This window comes from Dendropsophus ebraccatus, chromosome 9, assembly GCF_027789765.1.
Source record: "Dendropsophus ebraccatus isolate aDenEbr1 chromosome 9, aDenEbr1.pat, whole genome shotgun sequence".
NCBI classification, from domain to species: domain Eukaryota; kingdom Metazoa; phylum Chordata; class Amphibia; order Anura; family Hylidae; genus Dendropsophus; species Dendropsophus ebraccatus.
Window position 1 is genome coordinate 25,363,409 of NC_091462.1, and position 12,511 is coordinate 25,375,919.

Here is a 12,511-nt window from a genome sequence, read left to right on the forward strand (position 1 = left end):
TCAGAGATTAGCAAAAATCGAGCACGCTTGGGTTCATCCAGACCCGAACGCTCTGCATTTGATTACCAGTGGCTGAAGAAGTTAGATGCGGCCCTAGGGAGTCCTGGAAAACATGGATACAGCCTATGGCCTATGGTTGTATCCTTGTTTTCCGGGGCAGCCTTAGGGATGCAAAGAGAATACAAACGCAGGGAGGATTGTGTCAGTCTTTACCTGGGAAAGGTGCTAACTGGGGATGTGCTGCTAAGGCTGTGGGTGCACCAAGCGTTCCCAAACCACCAAATTCGGAATGTCCTGAGCTGGCTGCGTGCAGGCCGAAGACGGGGTGGCTGATCATTGGAAAGGCACTGGACAGATTGAATGGTTGATCTCCAGAAGCTCTGAACAAGTGTCCTAGAAAAGCAAAGGCAAAAACACACAATAATTAATACAATCCCGGATGAATATACAGATTCCAGCCCAGCTCAAATGGTTGTCCCAACTATTATCAGAACCTCTGCTTGAGGCGTATAGAGGGATAATCTCCAGTCATAAGAACATAGGAAAATAAAAGCTCCTAACATTGCAAAACTAAATCCTTTTATTCCTCATAATTTGCTTTCCCATCCAATAACCTTTAGCATGCTGTGACTGGCTTGTAGAAGAGTTTATGGCAGCCCGGATAACAATGGCACCTGATGGATTTCTCCTAGTGGTTATCACTGAGATCAGGCTTCACTTGGATAATAGCATAAATGGATGAATCTAAATCCAAGGACAGAAGCCTACTCAAATATACCAATAAGGCTGTATTCACTCCACGATTCAAAGCTCTATTGACGATATAGGTTGGCAGCCTATCAAAGAAAAGTTTGTCGATCTATATCACAGGATACTCCTAATGGGCACATTCAGTTTAAAGGACCTACCATGGTCAACCATAGACGTTCAGTCAGTTTCCTGAACAGTTTTCAGGACTCAAAAGTGTGGTGTCCGGCTCATTTGGCAAAAGAACCTAACAAAGTCTCTATCTATGTTTGGTCCATTAGACTCATTGACCCTGTTGGTATACCCTTATCATAAGCTGGTGAAGTACAACTGTGATGGTGTAAAGCGTAGTCTGAACCTAGCCTATTAGACTAAGCGATTTTTTTTTAGTTTTCTCCGATTAATGATAAACAGTTGCGAACGACCTTTAATTGTTTACCATAATACACAGAACAATAGCAGTTAGTTACAAACGCATTTACAATCGTAATAACGAGCGAACAATGTGTATATTCACTGAAAGATTTTTGAAAGGTTAACAATGATATTATAGTCAGGTCATAAGATGCGATCAACAATACACAAGCTCATTTTCGTTAGTCGTTTGAGAGCTGCCTGCATCCACATTGAACGATTATTGCTCTATATGCTGTGTATAGGCAGTCACCTGTCAATCAGCAGCTGGACAGCGGGGGAGGTAGGGGTGTGGCAAGAATCCTATTCTCCTACATATTAGGAGAATGGCTGACAAGAAAGATGGAAGTAATCCTATCAGTATTTCTGTCACTAGTTTATGCTGCCCTCATTTTATGCAACATAAACCTAGTGGCAGATTCCCTTTAAATTTGAACAAAATAACGATGTTTTCCACTATAAAATATCCGTGTAATAGTGCCCTTAAACATTAGATCATTCTTGCACCCTGCTTGAGATTTAAAATAAACATGGGTATTTTACCCACATTCATCCTTTCCAATTACTAAACTAGTTTTAAAAGGGGTTATACAAGATTCTCAATTGGAATAACCTAAATAGTGAATTAAATGGGCCATCTGATCACACTAATCACATACAAATCCATAAGAGCCTCTTCGGCTCCTGAGATCCCCCCAATAATAGATTACTTTTTAAAGGGGTTATCCAGTGCTACAAAAACATGGCCACATTCTCCACCACAGCACCCCTCTTGTCAGTTTGGGTGCAGGTTTTGTAACTCAGTTCCATTGAAGTGAATGGACCTTAATTGCAAACCACACCTGAACTGAAGACGAGAGTTGTGTTGTCTGGAAAGAAAGTGACCATGTTTTTGTAGCGCTGCATTACCCCTTAAATTTGACATCATTTTCCCTACAGCGGCCACTAGAGGGCAAATAGAGTATCACATGTAGTCATTCATATGAAATGTAGGGGCAGCAACCACTGGAAACATGCTGCTTACTAGCAGCTCTTTGCCTTGGTTTATAGAGGGAGGTACCAAGCCGAGGATGTCCATATACCCTAATAGGATGATGGTAAAATCCCTTTAATAAATGAATGTTTACTGCTACCATAAACATTGTGTCAGATGATTCTGCCTAACAAGATTTCCCAGCATCTCATAAGACTTTCCATCCAGATTAAGTCAGTCGTATCTTTATTTCTTACCGAGTAGAAGTTGCAATCTTACAAATGCAGACGCTACACTTGCGGGAAGACTTTTTTTTTTTTTTCCTCGTTTTCATTGCGTGTGCGATATAAGAAAATAGGTATACAACGCTTAAAGAAAACAGGGATGTAATCTGCAGGTTTAATAGGATTAAACATTCATCGTCTTGAACGCACGCCAAGTGTGCTGAGGTTATAGTTTATTATATAATATGCTAGATAAGCATGCTGGGAATTGAAGCTCATTGTCTAAAATGCTAAAGTGAAATGCTTGCATGGCAGGCTGAAAGGAGTGGGTAGCTGCTGAAGAAGAGCTCTAGGCTACTAAGATTTCACTTTATATTCCATATGCAATTTAAGAAAACCTGTGAATTTCTAACTGTACATCCTCAGGGTGACCCACAAACAGATGATAGCATGCTGGGAATTGTAGTTCCATAACATTTAGAGAGATTCTGCGTGTCATTTCTGAATGCTCCTGGGCCCTAGTCCAAATGTTATACCTGGGTCTCCTAGCTAACCATACCTCCATATAGGACAGCATCACTCTGTATAAGATCTATAGACACAATGCTGGACCGCAATGGGGAGATTTATCAAACATGGTGTAAAGTGAAACTGGCTCAGTTGCCCCTAGCAACCAATCAGATTCCACCTTTCATTCCTCACAGACTCTTTGGAAAATGAAAGGTGGAATCTGATTGGTTGCTAGGGGCAACTGAGCCAGTTTCACTTTACACCATGTTTGATAAATCTCCCCCCCAAGAGTATAGGGGTCCTATTACACTGGACGATTATCATGCAGAAAATCGTTATACTGTTCTAATTTAAACAATAATCGTCCTGTGTAATTGCAGGCAACGATCGAAAAATCGTTCTTGTCTCGTTGATCGTTGATTTTGATCTTACCCTAAAAAGATTGCTAATCGTTCACTAAACGTTCTGTATAATTCTGCATTGTTCATTTGTTTGCTTAACCCTTTAAGGACATGGCCCATTTTCGTTTTTACGTTTTCGGTTTTTCCTCCTTGTGTTTAAAAGGTCATAGCACTTGCATTTTTCCACCTAGAAACCCCCCTGACCCCTTATTTTTTGCGTCACTAATTGTACTTTGCAATTACAGGCTGAATTTTTGCATAAAGTACACTGCGAAACCAGAAAAAAATTCGAAGTGTGGTGAAATTGAAAAAAAAAACGCATTTCTTTTATTTGGGGGAAATGTGTTTTTACGCCATTCACCCTGGGGTAAAACTGACTTGTTATGCATGTTCCTCAAGTCGTTACGATTAAAACGATATATAACATGTATAACTTATATTGTATCTGATGGCCTGTAAAAAATTCAAACCGTTGTTAACCAATATACGTTCCTTAAAATCGCTCCATTCCCAGGCTTATAGCGCTTTTATCCTTTGGTCTATGGGGCTGTGCGAGGTGTCATTTTTTGCGCCATGATTTGATCTTTCTATCGGTACCTTGATTGCCCATATACGTCTTTTTGATCGCTTTTTATTACATTTTTTCTGGATTTGATGCGACCAAAAATGCGCAATTTTGCACTTTGGGATTTTTTTGCGCTGACGCCGTTTACCGTACGAGATCAGGAATGTGATTAATTAATAGTTCGGGCGATTACGCACGCGGCGATAGCAAACATGTTTATTTATTTATTTATTTGTTTACTTTTATTTAAAACCTGGGAAAAGGGGGGTGATTCAGACTTTTATTAGGGGAGGGGGCTTTTTACTATTAACAACACTTTTTTTTTTTTTTTACACATATACTAGAAGCCCCCCTGGGGGACTTCTAGTATATACACTGTGATCTCTCATTGAGATCTCTGCAGCATAGATATGCTGCAGAGATCCATGAGATCGGCACTCGTTTGCTTTCGGCTGCTGCAGCCGGAAGTAAACGAGTGCCGAGCCGAGGACGGCGCCATCTTGGACGCGTCCCCGGCCGGCATCAGTAACGGAGATCGCTCCTCCGGGACAAGGTCCCGGAGGAGCGATCTCCCCCACTAGACACCAGGGAAACGTTGCCTCCGGTAATCGGAGGCAGCTGTCAACTTTGACAGCTGCCTCCGATTAGCTAATTAGCGGGCACGGCGATCAGACCGTGCCCGCTAATAGCGGCGGTCCCGGGCTACACGCGGCACCCGGGATCGCGGCACTTCAAAGTGGGGCCGCCGCGCGGCCCCGCTTTGAAGTGCAAGTGAGGACATAGGACGTACCGGTACGTCCTATGTCCTTAAGAGGTTAAAGCGTAACTGTCACGTTTTTTTTTATTGCAGAAACCAGTAGTATAAGCGATTTTAAGAAACTCTGTAATAGGTTTCATCAGCCAAAAAAGCCTCCTTCTGTACTCAAGAAGCAATCTCCCAGCCTCCCCCCCTGACTTCTTATCTGTGCATTATCAGGCAAACACGTCTTCATTACAGAGAAGCCAGTGAAGACTGGTTCTGCTCTCTCCATTGTAAGCCTATGAAGGGGGGAGGGGCTGAGGGAGATGAGGGAGCAGGAAGAGGTGACATGAAGGTCAGCTGTTTGTAAACTTTCTGGGCACCTAAAACACTAAATTCAGGTGTCAGAAAGGTCAGTGATTATCTATGAACTTACTGAGAGAAGATTGCAGGGTGTTGTGCTGTGCAGGACTGCTCCGTGCTCAGTCACTCCTAACAGCCCCTCCCCTCTCCATAGCCACATAATGGAGACAGAAATCCTGCTGCTTCTGAAGTGAGGGGGGAGGCTGGGAGATTGCTTTTTCAGTTCAGAAGGAAACTCTTTTAGTACATAAAAGCTATTACAGAGTTTTTTAAAATCGCTTGTACTATTGATATTTAATGTTTTCAGAAAAATGACCCTGAAATGACAGTTACGCTTTAAAGTGTAACTGTCATTTCAGGGCCATTTTTTTGAAAACATTAAGGGTGCCTTCACACCTACCGACTCGCAGCGTTAATAACGCTGCAAGTCGGCTAGGTCCTGGCAGATCACTATCAGTACATACACGCAGCGGTCTGAATGACCGCTGCGTGTATGTAAATCTGCCGGCTGCTTAACCCCTTCTGATGCCGGCCGCCTCCCGCCTCCCTCTCAGCTCTGTATACATTACCTCCTCGCTCCACGGGGTCCCGGCGTCCTGCTCTCGCGCCCGGCCAATCAGTGTTTTGCCCTGCCGCAGCCACTGATTGGCCCGGCGGGAGAGCAGGACGCCGGGACCCCGTGGAGCGAGGAGGTAATGTATACAGAGCTGAGCGGGAGGCGGCCGGCCGGCATCAGAAGGGGTTAAGCAGCCGGCAGATTTACATACACGCAGTGGTCGTTCAGACCGCTGCTTGTATGTACTGACAGTGATCTGCCAGGACCTAGCCGACTTGCAGCGTTATTAACGCTGCGAGTCGGTAGGTGTGAAGGCACCCTAAATATCAACTGTTCAAACTCTGTAATAGGTTTTATAAACCAAAAACGTTTCCTTCTGTACTGAAAAAGCAATCTCCCAGCCTCCCCCCTCACTGCAGAAGCAGCAGGATTTCTGTCTCCATTATGTGGCTATGGAGAGGGGAGGGGCTGTTAGGAGTGACTGAGCACGGAGCAGTCCTGCACAGCACAACACCCTGCAATCTTCTCTCAGTAAGTTCATAGATAAGCACTGACCTTTCTGACCCCAGAATCCTGCGTTTTAGGTGCTCAGAGAGTCTACAAACAGATGACCTTCATGTCACCTCTTCCTGCTCCCTCATCTCCCTCAGCCCCTCCCCCCTTCATAGGCTTACAATGGAGAGAGCAGAACCCGTCTTCACTGGCTTCTCTGTAATGAAGACGTGTTTGCCTGATAATGCACAGATAAGAAGTCAGGGGAGGAGGCTGGGAGATTGCTTCTTGAGTACAGAAGGAGGCTTTTTTGGCTGATGAAACCTATTACAGAGTTTCTTAAAATCGCTTATACTACTGGTTTCTGCAATAAAAAAAAATATGACAGTTACACTTTAAGTAAACGATGGTAGTAACGATTGTTGTAATGATGGTAAGTGACGACTATTGTTCTGTGTAATACGGTGAACGATTTCAGGTTAACGATAAACAATCTCGCTTGCGATCGTTTATCGTTAAAAATCGCTTTGTCTAATAGGACACTAAAGCCTCTATTACACGGGCTGATTCGGAGGAGCAAGGGAGGGCCGACCTGTCAGTTCAGCGCTCGCTTGCTCCTTTTTCCCCGCTCGTTGCCTGCGCTATTACACGTACAGACAGTGAGTGGGTAAGTGCTGGGGGGGGGGGGGGGGGGAGCTGACCAGGCAATCATTAGATTGTCAAGGCAGCCCATAGGAGATAGCGTATCTAAAGTGCGCTGTGAGTGGGTGAAGAGTGCAATAGAAGAAGTAAAGAGAGGTGATAGGAGAGAAGAGGAACAGATTCCCATAGGTTTGCAGTTCCATGTGACAGACAAACAAACAATAACCCTTTGCATACTTCAGTCGTGCAGCATCTGAGTACATATGCATAACACAGCGACATCTAATGGTGAAACTTTATCACTACTTTTATCACCACCTCTGCACAATAAGTACAGGATTTTTCGAAGGGTGTAACCAACAGTAACACCCGTGGTAGGACACCACACAATTGTGATGTGGATCCCTATCATACATGTTTTTATACTCTTGAAAAGAATAGAAATGTTAAACAGAGCTACAAGCAGACTCCGCTGAATGTCATTGTCAGCAGACCGTTATGTTACGTAGAATCAAAAAAGGGGGGCAAAAGGAGAATCGGTGAAATGTGACAACATTCCATTTGTTTACATAGAAGTCAATGTTTATGTTTATGATTATTCGCCTTTTTATAGTAATCTCAAGGACACCGTGTGAACCTGGCCTAAGGAGTGCAGGTGGCATCTGTCATGTAATAGATCCGGCACTGTTATAAGCTGAAACCATGGCGTAGATGTGATCATAGACAATCTTCCACACTCCTGCGCTGTGCTGACACCTGAAGCTACGAGATGATTGACTGAAGAGAGTGGTACGAACAATATCAATTGACATGATCGGTACAGTCCAGACGAAATTGGTGCAGTTTCTGCCAAACAGGTACACCGGGGGTCTGCGGTTATGGTTGTCACCCCATATCTGTTCTCAGAGCTCTCCAGCTAAATCTGCTACCAAGCCCCCCCACCTACCATATGCCAAATCAGGAAAGGCTGAAGAGAAAAAAATCCATTTTATTTCCCTGTTCTTCTGTTAATTTCACGGCAGCTTTTATGGCATGTCTAGACAGAGGTCTTTGCATAGGCTGAATCCTTACAAAACAACAACACTAATTATACCATGGACTCTTAATACTTCTGTCCATCTGCCCACGTTACACAGCATTACAGATAATGCTAGTTATACATTTATGGTGACAAAGAAAATACCTACTTAACTTTCACAGCAATTAGCTTTCATCTTCGCTGTATTCCTGTAAAGCTTCTCTCTCCTGCTATAATTTATAGTTTGCAAAATAGATAAAACATCCCCAGGAAATGGAACAATAAGACAGCGGCACAAATACAGCAAGATGCTGCTCTGCAAAAACCTCAGACGCCGGCTGCTGCTACTGCTGCTGAATATTCTGCAGATTTAATAACCTGAGTGGATTTGTTATAGCAAATATAATTCCGGAGAACATGCAAAACAGCCCTGCATTATAAGCTGTGTATTATAACCTCCATAAAGACTGCAAAGGGCAGACACGGACTGTGCGCTAAGGAGGAGAAACAGCATTGTCTGACAGCAAAGTGACTTCTGTATAATCTGAAAGGCTAGACTATTATAGCAGAACATCTAGTGGGTTATTACAGAACACAGGAAATAATGGTCTGTCTATCTATCTATGTATCTATCTATCTATCTCTCTCCTATCTATCTATGTATCTATGTATCTATCTATCTATCTATGAAGAAAACGTGGATACAACCTATGGCTATATCAATGTTTTCTAGGATTTCCTAGGGTTGCATCCAACTTCTTCAGCCACCATTAATGAAATGCTGAATAATCAGACTCCAACATGCTCCAGCTGCGTTCATCTCTACCCAGAAACCCCAATCACACCATGTTAGGTGATTTTTTTTCTGATCCTGAAATCTATTTTCCCCACAGTCATTTACTACGATCACAAGAAGGATAAGTTATCTTCAGAAGGATAACACAGGATCCACCACTGAAAACAAGTAACGATCACCGCACACTTCCTACTCCTTCCTCAAACAAATAATTATGTCCTCTTTAGGGTGCTTTCACACCTACAGGATCCGCAGCAGATTTGATGGTGCAGATTTGATGCTGTGTTCAGTTATTTAAATGAAATCTGCTGCGGATCTGCTGCAGATCTGCTGCGGATCCGCAGCAGAAAATCAGCTGCGGATCTTGTAGGTGTGAATGCATCCTTAAGCTACAGGGTCCTATAGTCCATGTAGCTGCTGTAAAACAAATCTGAATAGACAATAAGGGTATGTTCACACTTAGCAAATCAGGTGGAATGCCGTGGCGGAATTTTCCACCGTGCAATCTCAGTGTGCCGTAACCGGTTGCGCGCGCTCCTCCGCTGCCGCCACTCTCCGCTCAAAGAAGTGACATGTCACTTCATAGGCTCCATTCACACGGAGCAAAACTGGCCGCGGAATCCCACCAGCCTCCCTGTCATAATGACAGTCTATGGGAGGCTTGCGTGCCTCCTCTCTCCGCGCTGAAGAATTCTTCATCACAGAAAAGAGAGGAGGGGCATGAGCCTCTCATAGACGGAATTCCGTCAGTTTTGCTCCATGTGAACGGAGCTTTAGAGAGGAGAGCGGCGGCAGCGGAGGAGCACTCTCCCATAGACAAGCTACGGCACACTGAGACAGGCGGGATTCAGCGGTGGAAAGTTCTGCCTGATTTACTCAGTGTGAACATACCCTAATGGAGTGAGTCACAATGTGATCTGATGACATGTCTGGCACTAACACATTAAACTTTCTGCCTATAAAAATTATACATTATTAACAATATTAAATATCCATTCACATTATTACCAGTATAAAAACATTATGTAAATAAGTTTTCAATGATGTCATTGATGAAAGTTTTTTTCCCACCAGAAGTAATCTTTAAAACGATGTTTCTTCTTTTCCGAGCGCTGCTTGAGCTCCTATTAATTAACCTTCCTGACTATTCCAATAACACCTCACATCGAGAAGTCCTTGACAGAAATACATACTTCACAGCATAAGATGTACTTAGGCTTTACTACAAGACTATATAGATAGGACTTAAATAGAATGCTTAAAAATATCTGCACAAGATTTCTAAATCCGGTGTTCTTAAAGTTTTGCCTTATTCTCTCCTGGAATTAAAGACGATCATGAGAAAAGTGGTATTGCAGCCTCTTTAATGTTCCCCCAGAAACAGCTTCTTGTCCCTCACTTACTTCATCTCACTGGATTGAGTCCAGAGGGATAGGACGTCCATATTTACCATGGTTGGCTTCTTAAAGGAGAAGTCTGCTAAACATTCTTATTAAAGTATTGTATTGCCCCCCCAAAAGTTATACAAATCCCCAATATACACTTATTACGGGAAATGCTTATGAAATGCTTTTTTCCCTGCAATTACTACTGCATCAAGGCTTCACTTCCTGGATAACATGGTGATGTCACTTCCTGGATAACATGGTGATGTCACTTCCTGGATAAAATGGTGATGTCACGACCCGACTCCCAGAGCTGTGCGGACTGTGGCTACTGGAGAGGATGATGGCAGGGGGATGCTCAGTGTCCCTCCAGTGCCCTGTGTCCCTCAGTGTCCCCCTGCCACCATCCTCTCCAGCAGCCACAGCCCGCACAGCTCTGGGAGTCGGGTCGTGACATCACCATTTTATCCAGGAAGTGACATCACCATTTTATCCAGGAAGTGACATCACCATGTTATCCAGGAAGTGACATCAGCATGTTATTCAGGAAGTAAAGCCTTGATGCAGTAGTAAGTGCAGGCAAAAAAAAGCACTTTATAAGCATTTCCTGTAATAAGTGTATATTGGTGATTTGTATAACTTTTGGGGGGGGCAAAATATTTTAATAAACATTTTCGCTGAACAGGGTGTTCAGCTGCTGGGACCCCCAGTGATCGACTGTACTCTCTATAGAAAATGCTCTATTCCTCTACAGTGGCACCATGTAGTTAAAAATGGAAGGCCATGTAATGCATGGATGCAATGGGCACTCCAGTCTGGGAGATACTCTCAGCTAATTGATGAGGGTCCTAAATAGTGCCCCCCCCCACCCCAAAATAAATTCATTATTCCATAGCGTTGCATACAAATATAGGTTTCCTAATCCGGACAAACCCTTTTGTTAAAGAGATTGTCCCACAATTACAAGTGATCTCCTATCCTCAGGACAAGGGATAATAATGTGATGTGGTTATGACGGCTGGGACCCCACACAATCTTGAGAATGGGACCCAAGTCTTCCGTCAGAATGGATCCTCGCTCAATTCATTCTAGATTGGAGTTGCAAAGATAGCTGAATGGTGTCCTTGACTATCCTCAGCAGGTCCCATAGAGAAGTAATTAAGTGTCGATGCACATACACCTCCAGATGCCCCATTCTGATGGGAGACTTGGGGTACTTGTTCACCAAATCGCAGTCATAACCTCAGCAATATGATAATTATCCCCTATCCTGAGGATATAATACAGCTTATAATTGCTGGATAACCTCTTTAGTCATTTATTTTATATAATATAATATATGTATTTCTATAAATATGATATAATATGTATTTCTTAACTATATCCCCCAATTTGGTGGCTAAAAAATGTCATGGAGGACTTCTGTTTTCTAGTATACTGTGGAAAGTTAGAAAATGGCACCACCCCTTAACATATATATTTGGGTCCATGCAAGGTATACTAACTACAGATGAACACAACTGGTGCATGCTCAAGTCTGACTGTTCGGCATTTGATTACCAGTGGCTAAAGGTGATGGATGCAGTCCTAAGGAGTCCTGGAAAACATGGAGACCGCCATAGGCCATATGCTGTATCTATGTTTTCCCAGATGGTATCCATACTCCTGTCTCCTATACTAGACAGTAAAGGGTCTTTATATTAAATATAGAAGACCACAAAAAAATTGCATTGAAAAGTGGTCTTCAATGAGGTTGGCCTTCACAAGGCAACTGGTGACTATTAGAGATGAGTAAACCTTGAGCACGTTTGAGTTCGTCCGCACCCGAGCGTGCAGCATTTGATTACTGGTGGCTAAATAAGTTGGATGCAGCCCTAAGGCTGCCTGGTCAACATTGAGACAGCCATAGGCCATAGGGTCCTATTCCGCTGGCCGATGGGGGCCCGATCAATAATGTAAATGAGCGCGATCTGCTAGATCGGCGCTCGTTTACTGGGCCTATTCCATGGCCCAATAATCGTTTAGCGAGGGCTGCAGGTACATTGTTTCCGATGTCCTTGCAACCCTTGTTAAACACCCTACATTACCTAAACATGTTGCAGGTCTTCTCCTGCGCTCCTTCTTCCTCCCCCTTCCGCGCGCAGCAGCAGCTTCGGTGCGGCCTGTCTGGCGGTCCTGGCCAGTGATTGGCTGAGTGTTCTGTCAGCTAAAACAGGCCGCACCGAAGCTGCTGCTGTGCGCGGGACCGGAAGGAAGAAGGAGCACAGGAAAAGACCTGCCACATGCTTAGGTAATGTATGGTGCTTGTGAAATCGTCGGTCGCCCACCGCGCATCGCTATTCCACCCGATGATTTTAGGTTTGAACATAAATAAACGATCGGCCGATGACATGATTATCCGCTGATTGTTGTCTCTATTCCACGGAGCGATAATCGGCCGAATTCGGCCGATTGGGCCGATTATCGCTCAGTGGAATAGGCCCCTTAGGCTGTATCTCCCTAGGGCTCCATCCAACTTTTTCAGCCACCATTATCCAAATGCCAATCGATCTTACTCATGTGTGCTTGAGATGGGCTGATCTCTTATACCAACACATAAATCCTATTTATTTTACTAGTGACATATTAACATATACGGCTTCATTCTTCTATTCCTCAGAGGTTGCCATCACAGATTTCATCATAG

At 43.7% G+C, this 12,511-nt stretch overlaps 1 protein-coding gene across 27 annotated transcripts in view; it reads right to left on the bottom strand.

The window, feature by feature from the left end:
* Window positions 1-12,511, bottom strand: part of BAZ2B (bromodomain adjacent to zinc finger domain 2B) — a 267,049-nt gene that overhangs the window by 73,924 nt on the left and 180,614 nt on the right. For all 27 annotated transcript variants that reach the window (XM_069982753.1, XM_069982751.1, XM_069982754.1 and 24 more), the window contains one exon: window positions 214-393. In XM_069982753.1, coding sequence (XP_069838854.1) covers window positions 214-393 — 180 coding nt within the window. The remainder of the gene's footprint in view (window positions 1-213; window positions 394-12,511) is intronic.